The sequence below is a fragment of the Mesoplodon densirostris genome, chromosome 1 (genome assembly GCF_025265405.1).
Source record: "Mesoplodon densirostris isolate mMesDen1 chromosome 1, mMesDen1 primary haplotype, whole genome shotgun sequence".
Lineage (NCBI taxonomy): Eukaryota > Metazoa > Chordata > Mammalia > Artiodactyla > Ziphiidae > Mesoplodon > Mesoplodon densirostris.
The window spans coordinates 77,128,249-77,143,255 of record NC_082661.1 but is presented as its reverse complement, the minus strand read 5'-3'; the positions used below and the strand labels follow the sequence as shown (position 1 = coordinate 77,143,255).

The window sequence follows — 15,007 nt, the reverse complement described above, 5'->3', positions numbered from 1 at the left end:
GGTAATTGATAGAGCCATGAGAGCTGACAGCTTAAAAGTTCATAAAAGTAATAAAAAAAAAACAGGTTAAAGTATTTGGACTCAAGTTCTAAGGATCTCTGTAAGCAGCAAAGAAGCTCTGACTATCACAAAACTGTAGCATTATACTATGCCTGGTGTGTAATGAAGTTCTTACATCATCAAGAAAATGTGTAATTATGTGCAGGGTGTTTCATAGAGTGGTAGAAAGAGTGTTATCTTAAATTGATTTTTTTTTAAAAGAGAATATTTGGTTTTTAAAGCAGTAAGGCCTTGATTACCTCAATACCTCAGTGGTAGAAATAAAACCTTAGTTTGTGTTGGTGCTGCTGTTACTTTAAGTTGTTTCATACAAAAGATGTCTCATTTTAGAGCTAAAGAAACCACGGTGCAAGCACCTGCCTCACTGTCCAAATGACTCCCTAAAATTCTGAATAATACAGTTTTATTATACTTTATTATTTTGGCAGGTGAGTGGTACAAATAAAAAATAAGAACCCAAATAATTCAGGCATTAATCTGGGATTGACAACTCTTAGTTTAGAACGCACTCTGAAGGCTTAATTGTTGAGTAAGGCACATCATAATTTTCCTTCTGGCCCACCAGAAATGGAAATTGAACTATGTTAGAGGGTCAAATATTCACTGTAGAGGAGAAAAAATAGGAAATGACCACCAGCTAGGAAATTTTCCTGTTTGGTAATTTATGTGCTTCCTACAGTCTCTGGTTCAGATAAGTGAATGATTAACTAAGGATCCATGTCCATCACATTATTTTCCTACTGAGCTACGTTGTTGTAAGCATATACTACTAGCGACAGAAACCCTGTCAAGTTCCAAACGGGAAAGAACTCTGCTTCAGGCATGTCTGGAGTGAAACAGCTCAGGATGAAACAATGCAGAGAGTGTTTCTCATTTAAGGATTTAAAAAAAAGAAGAAAGAAAAAGTTAACAACAACAACAAAATCTTGCCTGTCACAGCTGATTAAATTACCTAGATATTTTCCCTTTCTCCCAGCCTTTTTGTTGGTTTGTTTGTATGTCTTTAAATAATTTATTTAGTGTTTTTAACACATTTTCAGTGATCACACGATAGTCATTTATTCACATGAAGAGGATATCAGTTGGAAATCAAGGTTAATAGGTGGAACTGGAACCATACGGTTTCAAAAGAATAGAGTATGCTAAGCCTTCTATTAGGTGCTAGAAAAGAGGGCAGAATGCTCATGTTATGTAGCAGGTGACATTTAGTCAAATAGGATCACAATCAGGCATTGTGCACAATGAGACCATGAGATTTAGGAAATAAAAATATTTGATTTGCATGTTTTCCAAACTGAGTATCTTAGATGAAAATGCTCTTTTAAAAAAATAGATTCTTAAAGGAGGATATTTCTGGTAGAGACATGGGAGGCTCAGCAAAGGAAAATACTCTTTCAGGGTGACTTGCTAAGGAAACAAAGTGTGTTTTCTCTCTACTTTGACCAGGGAGACAGTGTTAGATCCTGATCAAGGACACAGGGTCCTAGTTTATGAGGTATCAGATTCACTGCACAGCTTGAAGATAACGGTTCAAAGATAATGCTATGTTATGGGCTATTGTGGTCTTATGTTATCGCTGGAATCCTAAAAGAGGTGCTAAAATACAAAAATGTAATCTAAACACATAAAGCTTCCAAAATGTTCACTTTTGGAAGAAGAAAAAATATTCACACAAATATAATTTTCCCATCATTGGGAGAATTATGACTACATTTTTTCTGAGGTCAGTTCACTCATTAGAAATAAAAGACAGATCTTCTGATCCTCCAGGTTATCAACTATCAATTAAAGCAAAACTGAATACAGAAAAATCTGAATTAACTCCACCATAAAATCTTTACCAAAACTTCTAAGAAGTATCTACTTGAAATGGGCTTCAACTCCTTTTCATGCTGACTTCTGGTGTAACCAAAGTCCAAGGAGTTGAAGAGAAAGGAAAGAAAAGATAAGCAAAAGGACTAGTTAATGCATAAACTGAATAATTCAAAGCCCCAAACAATCCACAATTACAGTATTAGGTTGTGTAATTTGTAGTAACAATGTCTTGGCTGCAAGAATGATATTTAATTGGAACACTTTGTGAATTTTTACTTTATAACGTTAGAAAGATTTCAAATATGATTTTTTTTGTAAAGTAACAATAGCAAGCTTAGAAAATCACTTTGCTTCAACTCTAACATCCCCTTAAACTATAATTTATTACTTAACCAGGTGTACAATAAAATGTTTATGTTTAATGCTGATTTTATTTAAATAATTAGAAGAAATTGATTGCTGTCCAAAATTAAAATAAATCAGGCAATTTGCTTACAATCTCATATGTTGAAAATAAGTAAAAATTCTGTTCAAACATACAAAGGGAGAATTTACCATTTTCATTAGAGAAAAAATTATGTGGGGGAAAGAACAGTAATGTCAGAAACACAGAAGTCTCTTGGGTAATGTTTTAAAAATTAAATGCTTCATTCAAAGATTTTTAAAGGAAAAATAAGCCATCCAATTTGGAAGAAATCAGGTTCTGAGTTAGTACATTTTTCATTAATTTATCAAAATTCATTCTTCAAAATTACCAGCATGGACCACACCAATGATAAGTTAAATGCCTACCGATGTATTATATCAATAACAATAATTTTAATATTCTAATCATTTCATAAAATTGAGCTAAATGTTCTATCCAGATAAGAGAAATTACTTTATAACTGACCCAACCTGTATGATTGATTGTTTTAACCCCAAATATCTTCTGGGGCTGCAGGAAAAAAAAAAAATCTGTCTGTATTGAATATTGAAGACAACACAGTTTACAAAGCACTACTTTTCCCATTTTGGTTTCTAATGAGTTACCCAGTGATTCTTCAGGTTACTTTTACTTGAAAATCTGCAGTGAGACTGCTTGAAGGAAGAAGCAAAAGCACAATACGTATTTGTCTCCGACGCTGAGTAGGTGATTAGTTGTAGAGATTGTAGAATGAAAATCTGTATTTTTTCCTCTACCTTTTGAAATGAAGTATGACTATCCATCAATAACAGTTTGTTCCTCTTGATCTTACTTTTAATTCCAGCTTTCACTGAGTCAGCTCCATTTGGTGTGGTGGATCCGGAGCTCTTTGTTGCCATAATGGATAAGCTGATGGGAGAGAATGGGACTTCTCAACTCCCCCAGCAATGGGCCATGCCCCATAGGAGGGGAGATGAAAGCTACACTTCATTCCCTGGTGACTAGAGCCTTTATCACTGGATGATGAAACACAGCATCCTTGTTCTGTGCCCATATACATCTGGGGCTCCTTTCTCCATGATGTTGGTTGCAATGACCCTATACAAGAGAAAAAAGATATTTCAGTATTCATATCACTCACAATGTCCAGCAAGACAGACCCTAATAGTAGTGGCTGGAGGGTAGGCCTGAAATATGAGACACAAATGAACCCATTTTCAAACCATTCTGGACCCAATTTTTAAAAAATTAAAATAGTTTTGGTTAGTAAGATGATTCAAAGGACTGTGCTACCTGACATTGCTACTTAGCTTTCTCTGTGTACCTCCTCTGTCCCCATTTGGCCCATAAATGACTTGAGAACAGACCTCGGGTTTTAAATGCACTTGCATTCCTATCCCCTAGCTTGGTACTCTGCACTTAACTTGTACCAGTTGATGTTGGCTGAGGTCAATGAATATGGTTCTATGGAGGCACCACTAGTATAGCCTGTGGCTTAATGGGTTTTCCAGGGTAGAGAAAGAATTGGCTCAGAGCCAATCTTGATCTTTTAGCTCATTTCCCACTCTACCTCCCCACTTCCAATCTCCACACGCACTTTCACAACAGACATTTATGAGATGGCTGGACATGACTGTGGATATGATCACTCATATTGGGAGACAGGTATTATGAGTGGCTCATAGAGAACGGGTCAAACTGTTTGCAATAGAATGAGTAAAAAGAGAGAGATTCTAATTTATTCCTGAGTATTCAGCTAACTGAGTCCTTAGTTCTTGTCTGAGTTTAACCATACTCTTTTAATTGTGCTACTGAATATCTTACAAAATTACATTATATATACCTCTAAAGGGGATTATCTTCATAACGAAGAATTATTTGCTTTTAGCTCCTCAAGAAAAAGTACTATGTAAAACAAGATATTCCATTACATTCAAAAATGCTACTAATAACAACAAAAACCCAAACAACATTTGAAAATGCTAAATGTTTTCATTATCCCGATTAATAACACTTGTAATGATATATATATATACATATATAATATTTATTGTAGTTTTAATATTCAATTCTGAAGCATACCTTAATATCCAGAGCCTTCCTCAAATTAGGAAAGAAAGTTATACTGAATTTGGGTTACGTGGCAACACATGTATGAGAGGGGGATTTGGAGTGAGTTTTTCAAAACAAGAAGCCTATGTTCTCTCTACGAAGAAGTCTGAGGAGAAGAGAATGGTAATAAGCATATTTATGAAGGGCAAATATCAGAAAATATAAGTGGGGCTGAAGCACCTCTCATTAGCAGAGGAACTGGTTTTGTTGGCTCAAAGTTTCTCTGAACCTTTCTGAAGGTTTATGATACAAAAAGCATATTCAACCTCATCCTCTGAGTTAGGAAATACAACTATGATATCTGAGACCCAAGCCCAAGAAATTTATCTTAATACAACTCTTGACAAAAGTATTATGTCGAATCATACGTAACTCCATTTCTACTGGAAGCAGATTGAGTTCCAGAACAGCCTGAAAATGTGGGTTGATTTTACAGCCCCTCTCACAGGGGTCTGGCTGGATTTCATAGACGGCCAGGCATCTGGTTGAGGGCTAGCTCCTGATAAGACTTAAATACTCGCAAATCCCTAGGAGAACCCCCAGATCAACTTAAATTCACAAGAATCCTTCCTTCTAAAACATGGAACACATTTTCTTGGAGCCACTTGCAATTTCACTGGAACCATACCTACAGCTGCCAATATAGATCCCGAACCCCAAGAATGACCTCAAAACCCAATATAAATCAAAATAAGGAGTGACTCGTTGTGTGCTTGCTTAAGGGGACCTAGCAGACTGCTATGTGACCAGAGTTTTCAGTGAACATGGTAACCTCAGGTAAACAGGAATCTAGTCTAAACATATTTCTCTAAAGTTCTATGGCATTCCAATACAGCCAGCTGCTCACACAGCTTATACAATTTCACTATTCACTGTTTCTGTGTGTAGATGGGACTTTTCACATTCAGGGAAACATTCAAGATCCAGGTAAAGATAATCATTCACCAGGATCCAGGGAAGAAAACTGGTCAACATCTGCCACCAGGCCGTCCTTGAGGGCTACAGGTTGACTCCCATTGCTGAAGTTTTGATGTTCCTTTATAACCACAAACTGCAGCAAACAAAAGGGAGAGAGAGGACATTGTTAAAATCCATAAATTATCTCAACATACGTTAAATAAAATCTATGGCTTCATGTCCACCTATAGAAGGTAAAAGCCAAAAGAAAGGCCCTGTCAAATTTGTCTCTCTGGCTAACTAAAGATTCAGTTTTCAGTTAGAAAACTTCTGTTACTCTCTGTTAAAGCAACTAGCACTACCCATACATGAATCCACAAGTGTTCTAAGCATTGCCCACAGGCCAGACGAATAATATCTCGCACATGTATGTGCTCCAACTTTTCAAATGTGTGTGTGTGTTTAATTAGGAAAATTCACTTAAACATGCTATCAAGTTCTGAATAATCTGGGCTCATTAGTGGGTAATAAGAACTAATAATGCAACTACTATTTTGCAGGGATCCATGAAATGTCTTTTCATGCTTGAACAGCTTGGGAACCAGAATTCTAAAAGGCAGTCTCAGAAAACAACATTATTTCTCTTTGGTCAACAAAATGATTATTTTTGTCATTGTTTGTACTGTCCACATTCGATTGGGCACTTGCAATGCAGGCTAACCAGAGTTCACTGGCTCACATTCACACCAGGTAGATTAGAGATTAAAGTAGATCAAAGATAAAAGGAGAGAAAAGAAGTGACCCCATGCCCCAGGATGAAGGATGCAGTTTGGTGAAGTCCTTCCTTGCCAATCAGTAACCCAGCAGAGAGACTGTCCCAAGGTTCTGAACCAATGCTCTACTGGTTCAGAAATGTACCCTCCACATAATGAGCCCATAGCTCAGAAATACAACGAGGAAGAGAGAATAGAAAAAAATCTCCTTGGTCATATTTCTCCTTGAGAAAAGTATAGGAATTAAAATGAGTAGAGTCGATTAGGGAGAGAAATGTTGGTGAGAGAATGGTGGATCATCTGAATACGTTTTCATTTTCTTATTTTCCACAACACTAATCACCCTTCTCCACCTCCTCCTCATTGATGGTCTCCCGCAGTAACTCATTGCAAAACTAATACATGACCCACTGTTTAAGGGCACATGACCATTTTTCTGGCTCAAGTTAAAATCCAGTCCACTGCACTGCCAGTTTTCCAACCACATGCCTCTCTGCCAGAAGAACATAGGTTCCAGGATTCTGGCCTGGGTTGGGGAAGGCAGCTGATGGAACCAAGTTTGTTTCTGCTGCTTCTCCTCCTAGTTTGGGTGCTCAGCTCTCTCCCACTCACACTGATATCTGCAGCAGCAGTTGGTGTCAATGACAGTTCTGATGGCTGGGAGACTGAACCTCTTACCACAGCCCTGAGACAGCATGCTGCTCATGACAGCAGCAAGTGTTTTTGATTTTTAAAGAAATAAGATACAGATTGTGTTTCTCCTTCTCTCCCATGATTTAAATAAGATGAACTAAACTTGCTACCCAAAACCTGAAGGAAGTAACATACAGGCTGACAGTGAGATCTGGAAAATTAAAGAGTCCACAAGTCATGAAGGTTCAAAGAACTGAGGACATTCTGTAACTAAGTCCACCCAGAACCACACACTTAGGGAACCTCCAGAGACAGGAGGGATCTTAGAGCTCATGTAATCCAAACTCCTTGGAATCCTGATGAAGAAACAGGGGTTCAGTGACTTGCTGAAAATTAGCCAACTGGTTAGAAGAGTAAAGCCAGAATTCACATTTCTTATTGTATTTCTGTACTCAAGTTCCACCAAAAAATAAGTATACACTGAATGCGTACAACAGGCAGAAACAGATGGTCACTTGTTAGTCAAAAGCATAGCCACAGGAAAGCTGTTCTCTGAAATGTACATGAAGTAGAGGCTGGAGAGTGGGAGAAGTGATGTGGGAAGGACCCCAAATGATGCCTTTGCCCCTTGACAACCTCTCCCTAATAAACTTTTCCCTACATGCCCACAGGTTTCAATTCACCACGGACCTGCCATATAGTCCAGCCTCTTCCACAACATATACCACAAGTGATACCAACAACACACACTGAACCAGTCAAGTTATCTCTGACGGGATTCTGAAAATGGAAATTCCAGCAATTTCAAGAGAGCCTGTCCCAAGTCTGCCCTCTAGTGTTCTAAGATCAATTGCTGAAGTGGATGATCTATGAAGCATTTTGAACTTCGCAATTACTATGCTTTTTGGAAAATATACAGGGTTGCCAGATAAAATACAGGATACCCAGTAAAATTTGAATTTAAAATTGAACTTTCCGTATTAGCATGAATTTAACTAGGTGTCCTGTATTTTTATTTGCTAAATCTGGCAAATGTTTTGCTGCTGAAGTTTAAGGACTTAAAATGTGTGTGAGAAAAGAAATTTTAACAAAATTAGGAGCATAATCTTGGGTTTTTAAGACATCCATCTGAAAGGGATCGCCTAAAAATGGGGAAAGACTTTTCACAAACACATAAAAAGCCAAGTTATAGCAAGAAAGTACATGCTAGAAAAAAGATCCCATAAATGTCTCTTGCATTATATTATGGCACTAGTTTAGCTTATCTGATTACTTTAATTTAGGACACAGTTCCTCCACCCTCACTGCCCACCCAGGACCTCCCACTTGCTGTGGTGTTAGGTAACATTAACACCAGCTGGAAGCTATAATAGATTCCAGTCTCTCTGAACTCAGTGAAGAATGAGAAAAAAAAATGAACTGGGATTAACGTAAAGCTTTACTGCTTTACATTTCTTGCTTCATGTAGTTAATTTCTTGCTTCATGTACTGTGGTCACATTACCCAAGGTTGGGGGCAAGAGGACATCCCAGCCTCGTCGTCTGAAGGCCTGATACTGCTCACATCTCTGCTCGACTCTTCATAAGGATTCTTTGGATTTTTCGATAGCAGCCTCTGAGTCCTGCCATAGAGCCAAAATATCAGACAATCTCAAAACAAAATAAAACAGTAGCCTATTCAGTGATGGTCAAGGACAACTACTTTTGCTACTGAAATTTAGGTACTTAAAATGCATGGGAGAGAATAAGTATTAAGGAAACTAGGAGACTAATTTTGTGTTTTAAGGCATCCTTATCTGCATTACTTTCCAGATGATGCTTCACTCTTTCCAAGGTGCCGTGACAAAGGGTAGGAGGGCGTGGGGTGGGCGGGAAGCCATGCATTCATTCATTCATTTATTCATGGACATATTGATTGAGTACTAACTATATCCTAGGCCCTGTCCTAGTCCTGGAGACATAGGAATGGAAAAATAACACAACAAAATCTCTACCTAAACGGACTTAGAATTTGTGGGGAGGGGACGCCCATGGAAATAGTACCACAGCAATTGTGTGACACACACTATATTAGCTTCATTTTACAAGTGAAGCCAGTGGGACTGGAAGATAGTAGTGATGAACCCAAGGCACACAGCTACCAAGGGCAGCCCAGGAGCTGGGTCACAATGCTGTGCCAACTACATCTTGGCACCTGCCATCTACCTCTACAAGGATTACATCACGAGCTGCAGCAGCTGCTGACCTTCAACACCCACTGAAAGGAGTTCAGTGAGGAGATCAGGAATGAGGCACTCTGTGCTCTGCGAAAAACTGGCAGAACAGGTCTTTAGATAATTAGATAGTCTCAGGAAAAGATTTTATGAGCCCAATTCTTGCATCTCCTTGTATCTAGCAAAGCACTAAGATCCTTCATGGTGACGTCACCTCCTCATGAGTAGCAGTAACCTTCACGAGACTAGAAGCAACCTTCCACAAAAAATATGTGCTTGATTGCCTGTACTCCCCCTTCACCAAAGTCACATATATACTGACCTTGCCCCCTTCCTCTTTGGAGCAGTTTCTCAGAGCCATCTGAAATGCTGTCTTCTGGGCTATAGTCCTCATTTTGCCCCAAATAAAACTTAACTCATAACTCTCACGTTGTGCTTTTTTTTTTTTCAGTCGACGGATGCAAAGCCTAGGCTCCTTCCAGGTTTATGCAAGGCATGGTGTCATGCCCTGGGGGAGGGGGTGAAAGGGAGGGAGATCTAACGTGAAAGTGGGATCCCTGTCCTCAAGGCATAGCCTTGAGAGGGAGAGAGACAGGTACATCACATACTGAGCAGCCATTTAAGGGAAACCAATGAAGGAAAGGTGGTGGGGAAGACCACCAGCCAGCCTCAAGATTCCAAAATAATGCTGCTATCCCGGAGCAGATGGCATCTTAATTCCCTCTAGGAGTGTAACCCTCAGTCAAACAGGCCTGTCTCACCATTGGAGGAAGGACAATAAGGAAGGTAGGGGCTGCTGTGGAAGCCCCATCCCAGGAGCTGTGAATTCCATGAGACAGATGGAACCCCATCAGGAAATAGTGTGGGTTATTATTTTTAATCAAAAGCATCAAGGAAAAAAATTGAAGTGGTTAATATAAACAGTTCCAAAGTTGCAAGTTATAGTTTGTGACATAATACTTCCTGTTGATTTTTTTACAAAGCAGTCCTTCCAAGAAATAGTTTTATTTTTATTTTTTACCTTCCAAGAAATCGTTTTATTTTTAAAGTCTTTTTTATTGAATTTGTTACAATATTGTTTCTGTTTTATGTTTTGGTTTTTTGGCCGCAAGGCATGTGGGATCTTAGCTCCCTGACCAGGGATCAAACCCGCATCCCCTGCATTGGAAAGCGAAGTCTTAGCCACTGGATCACCAGGGAAGTCCCCAAACAAGTTTTATGAAGTAATAATATTACAATACTTTTAAAATTATTTAGTTCCACAAACAGTCTTTTCAGAGATACACAAGACAAATAGTGTCGGACAGTCAATCTAGACAAAACAGGTCAGACTGACACAAAGGGAGGAATAACTGATTTTAACTCTTTAAAGAAAATTGCTAAACACACCTAACTGATAAACCCAATTATAGATCTGTATTTATTAGTGTACATTAGTGACGTGGCAATATTTAAACTGGCAGTTTTAATTTGAACTTAGCAGCATATTACTTACTATGTCATAGTCCATAGAATAAGAAGAAAAAATACCTAATAATTACAGTACACTTGGACTTGTTTCTTCCTTCCATTTTTCTCTACATTATTTGCCAATCATCTACTTTCCTTTTGGCATTCTGTCCAATGGGATGAAACGGTGATTATTCAATATTCTTCCTACAGATATCCAAGATATTGATTGAACACCAGGCTAAAAAGTACAATGGTTACTGATGAACCACTGAATTAAAATTTCAAGTTTTTGCCTGAGAATCCTGTGTCTCAAGATAGAAAAGGATTTGGAACGTGTGACTCCCTGGGGAAGATTACAGTTCATGGAAAATCATAACAATAACAAAAAGCATTTATTAAGTCATATATGCCAGACAAACTACAACGGTGCATAAAATGCTTTTCTGTATTGAGGATAGTGGAGGATGCTGTCTTACTTTTTTTTTTTTTTTTTTTTTTTTCTTTTTGCGGTATGTGGGCCTCTCACTGTTGTGGCCTCTCCCGTTGCGGAGCACAGGCTCCGGATGCGCAGGCCCAGCGGCCATGGCTCACGGGCCCAGCCGCTCCGCGGCATATGGGATCCTCCCAGACCGGGGCACGAACCCGTATCCCCTGCATCGGCAGGCGGACTCTCAACCACTGCGCCACCAGGGAGGCCCTGCTGTCTTACTTTTTAAGAAAGTGGAAAATGAGCAAACAGTGTGATGCCCATTCCTTCACCCTAATGTAGTGGGGTTTTTTTTAATAGATGTGTAAATATTATCATTCCACAGTTCTAAACTTTTAACTTGAAATGATTAAAAACATAAACTCCAAGGACCCGAAACTTCCTTCCAAGTTAGGGAAGATAACTGAGTTTCTTGAACAGAAGTTAATACTTTGTGGGAAATCAACTCAATGGATGGCACCCATGAAAAATTATAGTTATACAGGCTGGGGATGGTGTGAGAGGAAGCACATGATGCTAAAAGAAAAAAAGTGGAATATAAAAACGTGTGAGGTTAAATAACAACCCAGTAAACTACATAGGTTTATGGACAAAGACTGGAATGGAACAATAAATCCACTGATGTTTTAGAGCAATGAAATCCTGGACCATTTTTTGTTTTCTTTTACTGTTACTCCAGTTTTTAAATGAAATAAGTGTGTAGAAGCAGCTCATCTCAAGAAGCCCCTGGGAGGAGCTAGAAGGAGGTTGAAAGTTCCAAAGGAAGCAAAGTCACCTGTATTTCTGAGCCCCGCACAGCCCCAGGAGCAGTAGTAGAAGCAGCACCACTGCGCAGGCAGCCACCGCGGTGATGCTCCGTTGCCGCCCGTGGCCGGCATGGCGCAGTTCCCACCACTTCAAGTCTCGGTGCTGACATCGCTCCCCGACGTAGCCAACGACACAGCTGTGACAACATACAAACAGAGGTCAGCAGTGAGTCAAGGCCGAAAGCGCTTATATTTTTGCACTCAATATCCAGCCGTCTCTCAACCGCTGCATTTCAGCTTCAGCTCTTTGGACATATGGAAAATCCATCAGGGGTCAGTTGAAAGCACTCTAATTTACAAGTTAATGCAACACAGACTTCCCCCATTGTTCTGTTGGCCCTGGGATTAATGGGGGATTATTTGCATACCGCCTCTATAAGGCACTGCAGAACATTGATTAAAGATCAATTTCTGTTAGGCTAAAATCCTGTGAAGCTTCCTCTAAGACCAACATAAAGCAACCCTGCCCGGAGAGCCAAGGGAGTTTTTGAACAAATGTTCAGCCAGACTGCAATGAGTATAGGTCAAAGGGAGGAAGAATTCAAAGCAGAGTCTTTCACTTGAGACCAGGTTGTAAAAGAATGTTGAGTAGTCTCTGAACTGGAAGCATAGACTAGTCTGCAGAGGAAATCATTTTTCCTTCTTTTTTAAAATCACAGACTCAAAAGGACTCGGTGGTGACACACAAGCATTTGCCTACTTCTTCAAGGGAGAAAAACTAAATGGAGGAAAAAGGGCATTCACCAACATCCTGCTGTTTCATTAGTGAAATTGTTACTGGAATTACCAGCGGGCAACACAGGCTGCAAACCTTTAGATGAAAGTAAATGAAACAATGCTGCCATCTACTGGGAACACATGCTTCCAAAACTCTCAGGATCTTGGGTAGAACTATATTTATTATTCTTTGTAAGAGCATAAACTTTAAAAATATTCTATTAGAAATTTTGTGTTGCTCACTTGTTAGGAATTTCTTCACCTTGGCCCTGGATCTACTCTCTGTATGTATATCCATGTCCCTACTTTGTTCCAAAAGGAGGTAAAGGAATGAATACACAGAGGACTGATACCAGTCCCCATGGGGGGAAGAGGCAGCAAGGGAAAGGCGTTAGATGAAGCATGCATCATGGATGAAGTCATGGATGAAGGCCCAGAAGGTCTCAAGTCTAGTCCTAGTTCTACCTGAGTTGGTTATAGGAGCTTTGGCGAGTCACTTTCAAAGACAGCAGGGAAAGTAACTAGTGTTTGTTATGCACCTTATGTTTCTGATATTGTACTAGGCACTTTTACTCATTTTATTTTTGATGGCATATTCCCATTCTATAGATGAGGAAAGTGAGATTCAAAGGAGTTAAGTAATTTTTCACACAGTTAGTGAATGGCAGGTTTGATTCAAATGGTTCTCTGATTTCAAAGTCTGTGTTCTTTCTACTACATTGGGCCACTTCCAAAAAGAGTTTTAAGTTCCATGCACCTCTGAAGAACTATTCTTCTAGAAGTGATCCTACCAGAGAATGCAGGATCTGAGTGTAGGAAGCATAAAGGACCATCAGGCTATTCCCGGCTTTCCTGGATGCTGTTTTAATTCTAGCTGTCCTTGGTTATAGACGTTTACTATCAACGCCTACCAGCCACTTTTAAACTGTTTAGATATTAATAGGCCACATCTCCAATCCTCTCATAGATCTTAGGGTCTCAAGGAATATGCCAAGCACGTGACAAGAGAACTGGGAGCCCAGGAGGCTGCAATATCAAAGCCTCTCAGCCTTATACGGTCCAGAGCAATCAGCCAGCATTTCACAAGGGCATGCCAGGCTCCACTAGTTCTTTAGGTTTTTTTTTTTTTTTTAACATCTTTATTGGAGTATAATTGCCTTACAATGGTGTGTTAGTTTCTGCTGTATAACAAAGTGAATCAGCTATACATATACATATATCCCCTCCCTCTTGCGTCTCCCTCCCACTCTCCCTATCCCACCACTCTAGGTGGTCACAAAGCACCGAGCTGGTCTCCCTGTGCTATGCGGCTGCTTCCCACTAGCTATCTATTTTACATTTGGTAGTGTATATATGTCCATGTCACTCTCACTTCGTCCCAGCTTCCCCTTCCCCTTCCCCATGTCCTCATGTCCATTCTCAACATCTGAGTCTTTATTCCTGTCCTGCCCCAGGTTCATTAGAACCGTTTTTTTTTTTTTTTTTTTTTTTAAGATTCCATATATATGTGTTAGCATACGGTATTTGTTTTTCTCTTTCTGACTTACTTCACTCTGTTATGACAGACTTGAGGTCCATCCACTTCACTACAAATAACTCAATTTCATTTCTTTTTATGGCTAATATTCCATTGTATATATGTGCCACATCTTCTTTATCCATTCATCTGTCGATGTACACCTAGGTTGCTTCCATGTCCTGGCTATTGTAAATTGTGCTGCAATAAACATTGTGGTACATGACTCTTTTTGAATTATGGTTTTCTCAGGGTATATGCGCAGTAGTGGGATTGCCGGGTCGTATGGTAGTTCTATTTGTAGTTTTTTAAGGAACCTCCATACTGTTCTCCATAGTGGCTGTATCAATTTACATCCCCACCAACAATGCAAGAGGGTTCCCTTTTTTCCACATCCTCTTCAGCATTTATTGTTTGTAGATTCTCTGATGATGGCCATTCTGATCAGTGTGAGGTGATACCTCATTGTAGTTTTGATTTGCATTTCTCTAATGATTAGTGACGTTGAGCATCCTTTCGTGTGTTTGTTGGCAATCTGTATACCTTCTTTGGAGAAATGTCTATTTAGGTCTTCTGCCCATTCACAACCCTTTTTTCATGAAACATTTCACAGCACCGCTGTTGGGAGAACTTGGGCTGAAGAAGACTTGCCCCATAGGGTGTGGGTTGGTTCAAAGCCAAACCAGAATGAATGAGGACCTCTTCTGTGCTCAGGAGGTTTGGGGTCCTCTGAGAATCCCCAGAGCGGGGAATCTGTGAGGAGGACCTTGGGTGTGGAGACTTCCAGTTCTCACATCCTCTGCATCCACGGGGCAGCCAGCGGGTCCTGCATCTGAGGGGAGCTTTCGTTGCCTCCAAACAAGGAAGGAAGCGCATTCCTTTATTAATGTGCTCACAATGTTAAGAACACTCTGTGTGGAATGATGCCTGTGAAGTGTTTCTAATAAAAGCTGGACTGGGAAGCACTCCTTAGAGATGTGTTATTATGGAATTAAAAAACTACAAGGTGAGGTCATTGGGGCAGGGAAGGAGGGAAGGGTTGGACATCTGATTAAACCACACTTTTATTAAATATAGAATTCAAAAACAAAGTTATGATCCAGATTAATGGGAACTCTGGT

At 39.6% G+C, this 15,007-nt stretch overlaps 1 protein-coding gene across 3 annotated transcripts in view; it reads right to left on the bottom strand.

Moving 5' to 3' along the window:
- Positions 1-3,128: 3,128 nt before the first annotated feature.
- Positions 3,129-15,007, bottom strand: part of EGF (epidermal growth factor) — a 97,353-nt gene continuing 85,474 nt past the window's right edge. For all 3 annotated transcript variants that reach the window (XM_060088520.1, XM_060088528.1, XM_060088533.1), the window contains 5 exons: positions 11,623-11,790; positions 8,200-8,317; positions 5,367-5,444; position 3,442; positions 3,129-3,379 (listed from right to left, as the gene is read on the bottom strand). In XM_060088520.1, the coding sequence (XP_059944503.1) occupies positions 3,129-3,379; position 3,442; positions 5,367-5,444; positions 8,200-8,317; positions 11,623-11,790 (616 nt within the window). The remainder of the gene's footprint in view (positions 3,380-3,441; positions 3,443-5,366; positions 5,445-8,199; positions 8,318-11,622; positions 11,791-15,007) is intronic.